The sequence below is a fragment of the Capra hircus genome, chromosome 15 (assembly GCF_001704415.2).
Source record: "Capra hircus breed San Clemente chromosome 15, ASM170441v1, whole genome shotgun sequence".
Classification (NCBI taxonomy): Eukaryota; Metazoa; Chordata; class Mammalia; order Artiodactyla; family Bovidae; genus Capra; species Capra hircus.
This window is the reverse complement of record NC_030822.1, coordinates 81,683,655-81,699,445: the sequence shown is the minus strand read 5'-3', so window position 1 is coordinate 81,699,445 and position 15,791 is coordinate 81,683,655. Positions and strand designations below refer to the sequence as shown.

The 15,791-nt window shown below is 37.8% G+C and overlaps 1 protein-coding gene across 1 annotated transcript; it reads left to right on the top strand.

Annotated features, from left to right (window-relative positions):
* On the top strand, window positions 10,711-11,816 carry LOC102187877 (olfactory receptor 4A15-like). Its single transcript, XM_013969375.1, has 2 exons — window positions 10,711-11,512; window positions 11,809-11,816. The coding sequence occupies exons 1-2, from the start codon at window positions 10,711-10,713 to the stop codon at window positions 11,814-11,816; spliced, it is 810 nt and encodes a 269-aa protein (XP_013824829.1).

Genomic DNA, 15,791 nt, shown 5'->3' with positions numbered 1-15,791 from the left:
CTCTAGCCTGCCAAGCTCCCCCGTACATGAGATTCCCCAGTCAAAAATCCTGGAGTGATTTGCCACGTCCTCCTCCAGAAGATATTCCCAACCCAAGGATGAAATCATCTCCTACATGTCTTGAATTGGCAGGTGGGTTCTTTACCACTAGCGCCACCTAGGAAGCCCAAAGTGAAAGAAAGAAAGTGAAGTCGCTCAGTCATGCCTGACTCTTTGCGGCCCCATGGATAGTAGCCTGCCCCAAGCTCCTCCATCCATGGGATTTTCAAGGCAAGAGTACTGGAGTGGGTTGCCATTTCCTTCTCCAGGGAATCTTCCCAACCCAGGGATCAAACCTAGGTTTCTCACACTGTAGACAGACGTTTTACCATCTGAGACACCAGGGAAGTCCAAGTAAGAGGCTTATTCTTTTCTATTAGAAGACTCTCTTTTCATTTAACTCCCCTAAAATGATTGGCCAGGAGAAGCCTCTGAAAATATACCATGCACTGAAAAAAAAAAACTCAGTCCTCTAGAGCATGATTCCTCAGTGAATTTAATCTTGAACAAACCTTGGGACAAACTTTTTTTTAACAACTAAATGAAGTGACTTATTGTTCATTGTTGATTAAGTGCCCATTCATATCTTCCCTTACCTGGAAGATTTCTCCTTGGGTATTAATGTCACTGTCAAGATGTAAAATAAAATCTATTAGTTCCCTAACTATGAAACATATTAGAATGGTCAAATAAATGTTTTAAAATATACAAAATATAGTCAATTTCTGTAATAATGCAGTGTTTTACAGTTTTGACTAAAACATTGTTGAAATTATTCAATTAATTTGTTCATGAAGTTTTAAATTTGTTCTTGATATATTTTCAATAACAGCTTTCAAATTCAGTGACATCAACTGTATAATTTTGAAGCCAGTTCTGAGTAATTCTACAATCTAGAGTGTAAAAAGCTTATAAAAGTTGAACAAGATGTTCATGCTTTGTGCAGGCAGAGAGATGTATCCAAATAACAAAGCACTTCCAGTTGCAGGCACTAAGTGTGTCCTGATTTTTTTTCTTCACTCACTCCTGCCTTATCTTCATCAAACTAAACACTCATTTTCAAGAACCAAAGATAAAATTGGAGAAGCCTGAATTTGGAACAAGAGACAAAAGAAGAAATAGAAAACCCAGGTAACACATTCATAAAAATCTTCCTTGCTATGAAAAGAGGGCAAAATAGAGTTATTTGAAATTAATCATGTATATTTCTTAAGGAGCTGATTTATTTATTGTTTGACTTTTTAATTATTTTATGCCAAAAGTTCCAGGAATAATATAGTATGTACATTTACTCCATTTTACAAAATACTATTGGAATAAGTCCAATGATGATAATGTTCACCAATATTTTGTATTAAGATTGTTTAAATTCAAACTGAAATAGAGTTTAAATATAACATAACAAAATATAACAGGACATGCATAAGGTCTGCACAATAATTTTTTATAATGTTTCATATACTGTTCATGGGGTTCTCAAGGCAAGAATACTGAAGTGGCTTGCAATTCCCTTCTCCAGTGGACCACGCTCTGTCAGGCCTCTCCACCATGACCCGCCCATTTTGGGTTCCCCCTCAGGCATGGCTTGGTTTTATTGAGTTAGACAAGGCTGTGGTCCTAGTGTGATTAGATGGACTAGTTTTCTGTGAGTATGGTTTCAGTGTGTCTGTTCTCTGATGCCCTCTTGTAACATCTACCATCTTACTTCGGTTTCTCTTACCTTAGGCGTGGGGTATCACTTCACAGCTGCTCCAGCAAAGTGCAGCCACTGATCCTTACCTTGGACAAGGGGTATCTCCTTACCGCCACCATTCCTAACCTTCAACATGGGATAGCTCCTCTAGGCCCTCCTGTGCCTGCCCAACGACTTCCCCTCTGGATGTTCTTCCTGGTCACCAACCCTGGCCTCCAGCATGGGTGGCTCCTCCCAGCTGCTGCCCCTGGCCTTGGGTTCAGGGTGGCTCCTCAGGGTCACCGCCCCTGGCCTCGGACATGGGGTGTCTCCTACCGGCCGCCCCTGACCTCGGATGCAGGGTAGCTCCTCCTGGCCGCCTCTGACCTCAGACGAGGGATAGCTCCTCCTGGCCGCCGCCCCTGACCTTGGACGTGGGGTGTTTCCTCCCCATTGCCCCTGACCTCGGATGCAGGGTAGCTCCTCTTGGTCAACGCACTGACCTGGAACACAGGGGGTCTCCTCCCAGCTGCCACTGACCTCTGATGCGGGATGTCTCCTCCAGCCGCCACTGACCTCGGACGTGGGGTAGCTTCTGTCGGACGTGCTTCGTGCACCAGCTCTCGCAGCCACCTGCGCTTAGTGTGCCGGCTCTCACAGCCACCTGCGCTTAGTCCTTGAGAATCCCATGAACAGTATGAAAAGGCAAAATGATAGGATACTGAAAGAGGAACTCCCCAGGTATTAGGTGCCCAATATGTTACTGGAGATCAGTGGAGAAATAACTCCAGAAAGAATGAAGGGATGGAGCAAAATCAAAAACAATACCCAGCTCTGGATGTGACTGGTGATAGAAGCAAGATCCAATGCTGTAAAGAGAAATATGCATAGGAACCTGGAATGTCAGGTCCATGAATCAAGGCAAGTTGGAAGTGGTCAAACAAGAGATGGCAAGAGTGAACATCAATATTCTAGGGATCAGCGAACTAAAATGGACTGGAATGGGTGAATTTAACTCAGATGACCATTATATCTACTACTGTGGACAGGAATCCCTCAGAAGAAATGGAGTAGCCATCATGGTAAATAAAAGAGTCCGAAAGGCAGTACTTGGATGCAATCTCAAAAAAGACATAATGACCTCTGTTCATCTCCAAGGCAAACCATTCAATATCACAGTTATCCAAGTCTATGCCCCAACCAGTAATGCTGAAGGAACTGAAGTTGAACGGTTTTATGAAGATCTACAAGACCTTTTAGAACTAACACCAAAAAAGATGTCTTTTTCATTATAGGGGACTGGAATGCAAAAGTAGGAAGTCAAGAAACACCTGGAGTAACAGGCAAATTTGGCCTTGGAATGCAGAATGAAGCAGGACAAAGACTAATAGAGTTTTGCCAAGAAAATGCACTGGTCATAGCAAACACCCTCTTCCAACAACACAAGAGAAGACTCTACACATGGATATCACCAGATGGTCAACACCAAAATCAGATTGATTATATTCTTTGCAGCCAAAGATGGAGAAGCTCTATACAGTCAACAAAAACAAGACCAGGAGCTGACTGTGGCTCAGATCATGAACTCTTTATTACCAAATTCAGACTCAAATTGAAGAAAATAGGGAAAACCACTAGACCATTCAAATATGACCTAAATCAAATACCTTATGTTTATACAGTGGAAGTGAGAAATGGATTTAAGGACCTAGATCTGATAGAGTGCCTGATGAACTATGGAATGAGGTTCATGACATTGTGTAGGAGACAGGGATCAAGACTATCCCCATGGAAAAGAAATGCAAAAAAGCAAAATGGCTGTCTGGGGAGGGCTTACAAATAGCTGTGAAAAGAAGAGAGGCAAAAAGCCAAGGAGAACAGGAAAGATATAAGCATCTGAATGCAGAGTTCCAAAGAATAGCAAGTAGAGATAAGAAAGCCTTCTTCAGCGATCAATGCAAAGAAATAGAGGAAAAGAAAAGAATGAGGAAGACTAGAGATCTCTTCAAGAACATTAGAGATACCAAGGAAACATTTCATGTAAAGATGGGCTCGATAAAATACAGAAATGGTCTGGACCTAACAGAAACAGAAGATATTAGGAAGAGGTGGCAAGAATACACAGAAGAACTGTACAAAAACATCTTCATGACCCAGATAATCATGATGGTGTGATCACTCATCTAGAGCCAGACATCCTGGAATGTGAAGTCAAGTGGGCCTTAGAAAGCATGACTACCAACAAAGCTAGTGGAGGTGATGGTATTCCAGTTGAGCTATTTCAAATCCTGAAAGATGATGCTGCCAAAGTGCTGCATTCAATATGCCAGCAAATTTGGGAAACTCAGCAGTGGCCAGAGGACTGGAAAAGGTCAGTTTTCATTCCAATCCCAAAGAAAGGTGATGCCAAAGAATGCTCAAACTACCGCACAATTGCACTCATCTCACATGCTAGTAAAGTAATGCTCAAAATTCTCCAAGGCAGGCTTCAGCAATACGTGAACCGGGAACTTCCTGATGTTCAAGCTGCTTTTAGAATAGGCAGAGGAACCAGAGATCAAATTGCCAACGTCTGCTGGATCATGGAAAAAGTGAGAGAGTCCCAGAAAAACATCTATTTCTGTTTTATTGACTATGCCAAAGCCTTTGACTGTGTGGATCACAAGAAACTGTGGAAAATTCTGAAAGAGATGGAAATACCAGACCACCTAACCTGCCTCTTGAGAAATCTGTATGCAGGTCAGGAAGCAATAGTTAGAACTGGACATGGAACAACAGACTGGTTCCAAATAGGAAAAGGAGTACGTCAAAGCTGTATATTGTCACCCTGCTTATTTAACTTGTATGCAAAGTACATCATGAGAAACGCTGGTCTGGAAGAAACACAAGCTGGAATTAAGATTGCTGTGAGAAATATGAATAACTTCAGATATGCAGATGACATCCCCCTTATGGCAGAAAGTGAAGAGGAGCTAAAAAGCCTCTTGACAAAAGTGACAGAGGAGAGCGAAAAAGTTGGCCTAAAGCTCAACATTCAGCAAACGAAGATCATGCCATCCGATTCCATCACTTTATGGGAAATAGATGGGGAAACAGTGGAAACGGTTTCAGACTTTATTTTTGGGGGCTCCAAAATCACTGCAGTTGGTGATTGCACCCATGAAATTAAAAGACGCTTACTCCTTGGAAGAAAAGTTATGACCAACCTAGATAGTTTATTCAAAAGCAGAGACATTACTTTGCTAACTAAGTTCCGTCTAGTCAAGGCTGTGGTTTTTCCAGCGGTCATGGATGGATGTAAGAGTTGGACTGTGAAGAAGGCTGAGCGCTGATGAATTGATGCTTTTGAACTGTGGTATTGTAGAAGACTCTTCAGAGTCCCTTGGACTGCAAGGAGATCCAACAAGTCCATTATGAAGGAGATCAGCCCTGGCATTTCTTTGGAGGGAATGATGCTAAAGCTGAAACTCCAGTACTTTGGCCACCTCATGCGAAGAGTTGACTCATTGGAAAAGACTCTGATGCTAGGAGGGATTGGGGGCAGGAGGAGAAGGGGACGACTGAGGATGAGATGGCTGGATGGCATCACTGACTCGATGGACGTGAGTCTGAGTGAACTCCAGGATATGGTGATGAACAGGGAGGCCTGGCGTGCTGGGATTCATGGAGGCGCCGAGAGTCGGACACGACTGAACGACTCAACTGAATTGAACTGAATGTTTCATATAATTTAGAAAATCAAACAATTATTTATTTTGCATCTTCATATATTGAAGATAATGATAGTAAAGATTTTGATATCCTTTCCTTTCTCCAGGGCATCTTTCCAACCGAGGGATTGAACCCAAGTCTCCCACATTGCAGGCAGATTCTTTACCAGCTGAGCCACAAAAAAAAACCAAGAACACTGGAGTGGGTTTCCTATTCCTTCTCCAGCAGATCTTCCCACCCAGGAATTGAACCAGGGTCTCCTTTATTGCAGGTTCTGTGCTCTGAGGGAAACCCAAAGATTATTATAGTTCTTTACAAGTTGCTACCTTGTACACGGTATTTTTAATATTCTTGTTTTGTGTAGATATTTAACTCCTTTTCATAATTTGTTTTGTTGTTGTTGTTGTTGTTGTTGTTGTTGTGGTAAATTATACAGTAACACTCTCCATCTAACAGAATTTTTTTCATCATTTTAAACTGAAACTCGATGTGTAAAAAAGTAATTCCCTGTCTCCTCATCCCTCCAGTCCCTGTTGTACCGTTATACTTTCTACCTCATTGAGTTTGACTATTCTAGGTACCTCATAAAGGGGAGATCATAAAATATAAATGTTTCTGTGTCTGGCATATTGTGCTTAGCATAATTTCTTCAAGATTCATCTGTTACTTTAATTTCTCGATCTGTTACTGTTAATTTCTTCAAGATTCATCTGATAGCATGTATCAGCATGAAGTGAAGTGAAGTCGCTCAGTCGTGTCCGACCCTCTGCGACCCATGGACTGTAGCCCACCAAGCTCCTCCATCCATGGGATTCTCCAGGCAAGAATACTGGAGTGGGTTGCCATTTCCTTCTCCAGGGGATCTTCCAGACCCAGGGATTGAACCCAGGTCTCCCACATTGCAGGCAGACGCTTTAACCTCTGCACCAATTGTATATACCATTGTCTGTAGATACCATAATTTGTTTGCACATTCATTAATTGATGGCCATTAGAGTTGTCACCACCTTTAGGCTATTGTGGAAAATGCTTCTATGAACACTGATGTATGAATGTTAAAATCTCTGCTTCTTATTCCTTTGCGTATAAACCCCAAATAACATTTTGATATGTAAATCAATAGCTTCTTATTATAAAAGGGAACTCAAAACTTGAAATGTAAAAAACTTACATTCAGAGACTTTATTTACTTGTTAGACTCATCAATTTGTACTTACACCTAGCTGGAGAGTGAATTTTAGTGTCTGTGGAAATACAATTCATGAATTGTGTTCTACACAAAGTATATTAAAGTCTTAGAGAAAATGTCAGCATCTATCTTCACGGGGTTAATGAACTGGATATTTTCTCATTTTTAGGGTCTTATGAATATTGTAAATGAAACAAGACACATAGCATTAGGCAGTCAGTTGACCTCATAATTTATGGAAAGAAGATCCCTCAAATTAAATTTAAATGTATTGATACATTTCAAAGAGGAGAGTGAGATATGGAGAAAGACATAAAAGGGAATGTCCACACAATCATGTGAGTAGTAAAACCAGACATCTTTCAAAACTGCATATAATAATGACCCAATCAATCTCTCCATCCCTCAGGAAAGCATCTTTGGATAGTTATATAAAAGAGTAGATTTTGACAAAACTCAAGTAAAACTAATTATAGAGATGTGACACTAAAGTTAAATGGAGAAACAAAAGAATAATAAAATATATTTTGAACTTATTTCATGCCTATTATTTGCTAGACAATTTTTTACAGTTTTGAAGATCTTCATTTACATTATTCTCTTTAAACCCTAGTGTGTTAGATTGTATTATGTTTAATTACAGAGATTATGTTGAATGATTTACCCAAGTCACAAAGTTTGTAAGTACAGATTCTGAGGCTCAAATTCCAAACAAGAGTTTAGAACCTGCACTCTCAAAAAGTATACTGTGGACGTTTAGGGTCACAATATTTATAAAATAAATTTTATATTTATAAAACAAAAGAAAAGTTATATAACTATATATAAGTTGGGCAATATGACATCTCTGATAGTTTTATTTTTGTGTGTGTGTATTTGTTTCCAAAGTCTATTCAACCATATTCAGGGTTTAGATGTAACACTTTTGTTATAAAGAAATTGATTTGGAAAATGTGATATTGCTTTAAAATTTATCTCTTTTTAACCTAATGAACTGGATAAGCATTTTTTAGGACGTCAATTTTTTTGCTGCATCATTTTAATGGTCACTATAGCTCACGTGGGAAGCAGGTTTTACTATGACAGTGACAGTGATAGTGTTAATGTCAGTTGCGCCCAACTCTTTGTGACCCTGTGGATGGCAGTACACCAGGCTCCTCTGTCCATGGGATTTCCCAGGCAAGGACACTGCAGTGGGTTGCCATTCCCTTCTCCAGGGGATTTTCCTGACCCAGGGATCGAATCCAGGCCTCCTGCAGGCAGATAGTGACTGAGCTACAAGAGAAGCCCCAGGTTTTACTATATAGACAGTTAAAGAGAAACATATTTAGGCATGAATTGCGATCACGTTTCAAAAGAATATGTACCAAAATTTTCAGAAACTGAAATTTCAGTCTATAATTTCTAATATATTACTGAATGAAAATGTTTCTCAGTATTTTACACTTTGCATATCCATGTAGATGTTTTGTTTTTCCTCATGTTGTTGAATTTGTCATTGTGTAGACCTACTTAATTTATCTTACTTCATTTATCATTGTGGGATAGTTAACATGGATTTACATGTTCTGAAGATTCTTTAAAGATTTATTTGTTCCAATTGATTATATTAAGAAGTTTGAAGAATATCCCAAGTGTTTAAAGCAGATATATTTATTTTAATAAAATATAATATCGATAAAATATAGGATTTTTTATCATGTCTTGTCAAATTAATGGTTTAAACCATTTAGAGGAATAAATGTGTTCATAAGAATATTTTAATAGTGAACTATTTCTTGATCACTTAAAATATATGAGGCACACTCAGATTCCAGAGAAACAGTTATTAAGACATGTTTATTGTCCCAACAAACTCAACAGATGAAAGCATAAAACCAGCTATAAACACATAAATGTTTTAAATGCTCAGAAGGTCAAAGGGTTAGACTCTCCTACTGGAAGTTATCTCTTGAACACAGGACAACTTCCAGGAACCACAAGTATTTATTTTCCATTACAAATGAATATGTGGTTATGTCATTGTGAGTGGAGATATTTAACTATGTATGTATACAATGAACAGCCAGAACCTTGAAGATGGAACTCTGAGGCAACTGGTTTCTTCAATTCACATACTTTCAGAATTTTCTTTTCTTTTCTTTTTTTGACCTAGAAGTATAAAGATTCTGAGAGGCAAATCCTGATGCTGATTCTGAGTTACCCTCCAATTCATCTCTAGCTGGACAGCTCAGGAAATCCTCCACTCCTTGTTCATTCAGTACCCTCAACCCAAACTGTTGGCTGATTTCAAAGCATATTTTATTTAATATTTAGCCTTTGCTGTTTTGAATCTACATTTTCTCAGTCGTCTCTTATTTTCTTTCTTCCTTCTTTCTCACTTTTATTTTCCCGCTGATATCTGAGCATAAATTGAATTACCAAATGCACAAAGAAGAGAACAATCTTCCACCTTTCACAAATGACAGTCTGTAAATTAGACACTGAGATGGAGCACACTTGAAATAATTTTGCCAAAATGAAGTTACACGCATTACATGTAAAACTGGCCATGGATCTATTTTCCTCAAGTGAGGATTGTCCTGTTTTTCATATAGACTCAAAAAACCAGGAACTTACAATATGAACCAAATAATGAGTTTAATTTATTGATTACTATAATAGTTAAACAACCTTCAATACACACTAATTAACTCTGGTTAATATAAAGATGATCTACCAGCAAAAGTGTTAGCATGTCATTTAGGATAAAGGCTTCAATGACAAAAATTCAGAAACTCATAGTATCTGGAAATATCGTCATCTTTCCAAGAAAAGTATGAGTTTTCCTAAGATGCCTGAGCAAAATAAAATAATAGCTCTAGATTTTTGGCATGGAATTCTTTCTACTATACCAAGATTCTGCTTAAAATTTTTATTTTGGCATCCTGAATTGAGCTATGGCTAGCAATAATCAAATCTAAACAGTTATGTAAATCAAGAAATGTGTCTATGTAGTACTCATTAACATAGATTTGTATTATCTATTATTTTCCTCCAATAACCTAGACTATAATAAATGTCTGTTTAGTGTGTCTTTGGCAGGGCCGGGGCAGGATTGAGGGAGCTTCCTAGGTGGCTGAGTGGTAAAATATCCACTTGCCAATTCAAGAGAAACAGGAGACATGGGTTTGATTCCTGGGTCTGGAAGATTCCCTGGAGGAGGAAATGGCAACCACCCTAATTTTTTTTTTCACTCTAATATTTTTGCCTGAGGAATTCCATGGACAGAGGAAGGAGTCTGGCATACTATAGTCAATGGAGTCACAAAGAGTCAGACAGAGCTAGTGACTGAGCACACATGTTGTGTGTGTGTGTGTGTGTGTGTATTTACAAACAAAACATTGCTTTCATTGTATTTTCTTGGATGGGAAGAAGTTCATACATTTATCTGTTCTCAGGTGCTTTCTTATGTGTTTTGAAATTCATTGTAAATAAGTGGAATCTCATCAGCATTTATTGAGCACTTATGATGTCCCTGGTTTTTTCCCTGCAGAGGGCGACTGACTGATTTTGGAGCTCATGGCAACTCAGAAAGGCTGCTATTTAAGCATCAGTTTACAATTTTATGCCCCATGCCCAGGTATTACTTTATGTAAATATATAAATAAAGCTATTAGGGATTTGATTGTTTTCATGGTATATTTCAGAATGCCAAAATTGCTCTCAAAAAAAAAAAAAAGAAAAGAAAGGAAAGGAAAGGAAAGGAAAGAAATTATATATAAAGTTAAAACATTTGGTGTTTGTGAGAGGTATTCTAGAGAAAGCAACTTTCTTGTCATTTGGTACGTCAACTCACACCCACTCATATATACTTCCCAGTTAGAATACTGAAGTCTCACCGCTATAGTTTAAGCAAGGAATTTGATAAAATGAATGAAGTGCTGTGGGAAAAGTGTCCAATTCTGATATTCTATAATTTCTATGTGTGAGATCTCATGGAGCCAACACTGTTGAGTAAGGCACCACGTATTTGACACAAAGCTTGCAATCCTCTGAAGTTATTACTGGCCATTTGTTTGTAGCCTCTGACACTCGATTCACAGCTTCAGAAGCACACATGGAAAATAGGAACAATGTGACAGAGCTTGTCCTCCTGGGGCTCACACAAAATCCTGAGATGCAAAAAGTTCTATTTGTCCTATTCTTACTTACCTACATTGCAACAATATTGGGCAATCTGATTATCATGGTGACCATTGCAGCCAGCAGGTCACTTGGTTCCCCCATGTATTTTTTCCTGGCTTCTTTATCATTTATAGATCCTGTCTATTCTACTACTGTTACTCTCAAAATGATCACTGACTTGCTTCATGAGGAAAAGACTATTTCCTTCCAGTCTTGTATGACTCAGGTCTTTATAGATCATTTATTTGCTGGTGCTGAAGGCATTCTTCTGGTGGTGATGGCCTATGATCAATATGTAGCCATCTCCAAACCTCTTCATTATTTGATCATCATGAATCAGGCGGTGTGTGTCCTTATGTTGCTGGTGGCCTGGACTGGAGGCTTTCTGCACTCACTGGTTCAATTGCTGTATATTTCTCATCTCCCTTTCTGTGGCCCCAATGTGATTGACAACATTGTCTGTGACATATACCCTTTACTGAAACTAACTTGCTTTGATACCCACCTCACTGGATTCTTTATGACAGCTAATGGAGGAACAATTTGCACTGTTGTCTTCTTCATCCTCTTAGTGTCCTATGGTGTCATATTACAATCCCTGAAGACTCATGGTTTGGAAGAGAATCACAAAGCCTTCTATACCTGTGCCTCCCGAATGATGGTGGCCATTTTATTCTTTGTTCCCTGTATCGTCCTATATGCCAGGCCTAATTCAACCCTACCCATTGATAAATTGGAGAAGGCAATGGCAACCCACTCCAGTACTCTTGCCTGGAAAATCCCATGGATGGAGGAGTCTGGTAGGCTGCAGTCCATGAGGTCGCTAAGAGTCGGATACGACTGAGTGTCTTCCCTTTTACTTTTCACTTTCATGCACTGGAGAAGGAAATGGCAACCCACTCCAGTGTTCTTGCCTGGAGAATCCCAGGGATGGGGGACCCTCATGAGTGGCTGTCTATAGGGTCGCACAGAGTCGGACACGACTGACGTGACTTAGCAGCAGCAGCAGAGGCGGCAGCAGCATTGATAAATCCATGACTGGTTTTAACTTTCATAACTCCCATGTTGAACCCTTTAATCTACACCCTGAGAAATGCAGAAGTTAAAAATGCCATGAGGAAACTTTGGAGTAAAAAATGTGACTTTAGTTGGAAGAGGTTGTGTAGGACATGATATTCTTTTTCTTTTTTTTTTCGGAGAATCAATGAATATTTTCAGTATCAGTAATTACAACTAAAAAGTAATTTTCTTTGGGTTACTTAAACTACTTATTCCTGAAACCGCTATATGAACTAATCCTTATCCTAGTGGAATAGTTTATAGATCTTAAACACCAAGAGAATTGCATAGCTTCAATCTCTTATAGATGTAATCATACTGTGTTAAGATTTTATAGTCGAATCTGATAAAAAATTAAACTTAAAATTTCAAAGACAGGATCATAGTTGCATTTTCAAATCTGTGAAAAATGAAATTTTTTAGCATATACTCTGATTGTGCCATATGGTTGATTTTGTATATTCTGATCAAATTTTGAACTGAAAAATTAAATTGTTCAGCCCCAGTCTCTATATCTGGATCACTTGACCTCCTCCAATAATTGAAATACATATTTAAGTCATTCACATCATATAAGGCCTCAGAGTCCACCTGCATTAAATTAAAATGTCTAGGTACATGGTTTTTTTTTAGCACAATGAAGGTTTAACATTCTGGAAACAGATTATTCTGATTTATATAATGAATGATAATCTGATTCTCTATAAGCTGTACATTCTTGACTTAAAAGAGTAATTAGAAGTTGTCTTGCTTTTGGCAATTGCTCTATATCAGACTTGGAAATCAGATACTATTTTATAAGCATCCTATTTAAGGCTCTAGAATTACATGTTTCCTGTTAGAACTCAATTTACAGCACAGATACTAAGTCCTAAAATATGCCTTCATCCTTTCTCAATTCTACTTGGATTCATCACATGTATTTAGCAATATTAATGCCTCCACATACCTAACACACATTAAATTAAGTTTCCTTTATTTCTCAGTGTAAAAAATAGAAAAGTGTTTTAAATCTTTTAATCAGAAAGAAATCTAGGACACTAGCTTCAGGATTAGGAGATGTGGGTTTTAATTTTTACTATACCGTCATTTAGGAGAAGGCAATGGGGACCCACTCCAGCACTCTTGCCTGGAGAATCCCATGGATGGGGGAGCCTGGTAGGCTGCAGTCCATGGGGTCGCGAAGAGTCAGACACGACTGAGCGACTTCACTTTCACTGTTCACTTTCATGCATTGGAGAAGGAAATGGTAACCCACTCTAGTGTTCTTGCCTTGAGAATCCCAGGGACAGGGGAGCCTGGTAGGCTGCTGTCTATGGGGTTCCACAGAGTCGGACATGACTGAAGTGACTTTGCAACATACCATTATTTTATTCCATAACCTTTACATTTCTAAAAGTAATTTACTTAGGTGATTTGGAAGCTGTTTCCAAGTTCTGTGATTCTTCCCATGCCAATAACTTGCTATAAGTATTTTTATATTTGCTTGTACTTCTATTAGAAGTAAAATTATCTCATTCCCCCAAACTTTTCTATTTCTGATAAATAACATAAGAAATACCTTCCTGGTATAAAAGTGTTTTGGGATTGGATTAATACATGTTGCCTCTGGGCGACAGGATGAAATGATTGGATGGTATCACTGAAGCAATGGACATGAGTTAGAGCAACCTCTGGGAGATATTGAAGGATAGGGAAGCCTGGTGTCCTGCAGTTCATGGGGTCGCAAACAGTGAGACATGACTTATTGACTGAACAACAATAAGACATACAAACTCTACTCAAGTGCTTTGTTGTTTTGAGAACATGTTCTTGCACCTACCCAAGTACATAAAGCTGCTACCCAAGTACATAAAGCTGCCAAGAGAACACTTTGACGGGTACCCGGTTTTTGTGAAATTAGTCCCTGAGTCTATCAAAGGTCAAAGCACACCTCAACTAGTTTCTGATCAACAGTGATATGATCCATATATAATCTCTCCTGTTTTCATTTTGTTTTACCTTTCAAGTTTGAGAATCTGTGTTGCTGTCTTTTCAGGATTTTGAACTATTCTATCTTTGGATTTGTATTCTGGGAACAGGCTTTCCTGGTATAGATCCAAGAAACTCCTTTTTGAAAAATTATTTTCATGGACATGAATGGTAGATCTACTAAAAAATAAAATTTAATAAAAAATTAAAAAATAGATACCCAACTGTTTACATATTTAATATTAAATATTCAGACTCCATATTTAAGCTCATTTACTATCAAATATCTAAGTTCATATATGGTCAATTTTTTTTTTTCCTCTCATCACGTTTTGTTTTCATGTAGACATCAGGATGAAGTTTACAAAGATGTACTCTGTAAAAGTTCATCTCTGATGTTCAGTTCCTTACTTGAGATAATCAGCTTGTTGGCAAGACCTGGTAATGATGATGAAATATCCCTTGGGTTTAATTAGGCACAGGTAAGTAACTTCATAGACTTTGCTCCCAAACAGGATATATGGTAACACTTTTGAGGCTCAAGAGAAAGCCCTTCTCCACAGGTACTGTTTATATCTCAAAAAAACACTTACTGTATCTGAATTAGTTGATGCTTTTAATATTGAAATTTACTTCTTTTTTGGTGCACTAACAGCTGCCTGGGGCCCTGGCTGTAGACCTATGTCAGACAAGTTCATGGGTGAGATTCCCCAGCTCGCCCCCCGGACAGGACATTATGCAGTCATAGAATATCAGGTTTAAATGGATTTTACAAATCATATAATCACCTCTCACACCCACCAGTCTAAGATTTAAATCTCTTTTAAGCATGTCAAGCATCAAGAAAAATAGGTTTAACTACAGTGCTATCAATTTAGAAGTAAAAATATATCAGACTTCTTCTTACTGATATTTATTTAACACCTCTGTTAAAATAATACATTATTCAAAAATATGGAATATATTTTAGTTATCCCTTTCCCCAATGTTCAGCATTCTGTGTGGTTTCTAAATTTTCCACAGCTTTTAATAACTGTGTTGAACGTATTTGAACATTTAATTTTTCTGTTTAAAAAAAAAAATTCCATTAAGTTATTTCTAGAGAGAGTATTTTGGAGTCAAAGAAAAAAAGACAGAATAATTTCTTTTTTTTTCAGTTATGTCTGAATAAATTTTATTAGTTATATCTAATTCTTACTTTTTCTATTCACTATACTTTTTATGATCTGCTGAGAAACTCCACCTCAGAATAAGGAAATTCAGTGAAGCTGCTGTACTTTGTTTTCACATATGTATAGAATTTTCATCTTGGAAAAAAGAATAGTTTTTTAAAATTATGTTTATGTTTTCTCTTTTCTTTGGAAAATGTATGTCTCACCTGTCCTCATCATATTAGTAATGCAGTATCTTGTAACCAAGAATGATTGATGATGGATGCTATGGGAAGATGGGAAAAGAAGGCAGGGGAATTTCTGTAGCAGAAACATAATGGAGTGGGAGGGTGACTCATATCAAGGATGGATGCCTTGCTGCTATTTGGTGATGAAATTTCAGGGAAAGGATTACAAAGACATTTAATAGGCACATTTTTTATGACTCTATGTGAACACATACACATTACTATACATAGTCATATCCAATAAATACTTGTTGAATGGATGAATTGTAATATTAATAATTACTTATACAAACAGATTATATATGTGTTTGGGTATATATGCATAGTTACTTTATCTCATCCAGCAGAGTCTTTATATTTTTCACATCAAATCTCTATTTTTAAAACTTTGAAAATAATGATTTTCTTTGATTGATAAATCTTATTTTACTGCACACCTATGTCACAGTTTTTTATATGTCTACTGAAGCTGTACATTTACTGAATGTAACTATGTTAAATTGCATGTGGAACAGGATTTTGAAGAATTAAAAATATTAATTAATAAATATTGTAATTATCCTGAAAGTAAAATTACCCAGTAA

What these genes read in the sequence shown, in the direction of transcription:
- LOC102187877 (XM_013969375.1), top strand. Translation starts at nt 10,711, where the DNA reads ATGGAAAATAGGAACAATGTGACAGAGCTTGTCCTCCTGGGGCTCACA.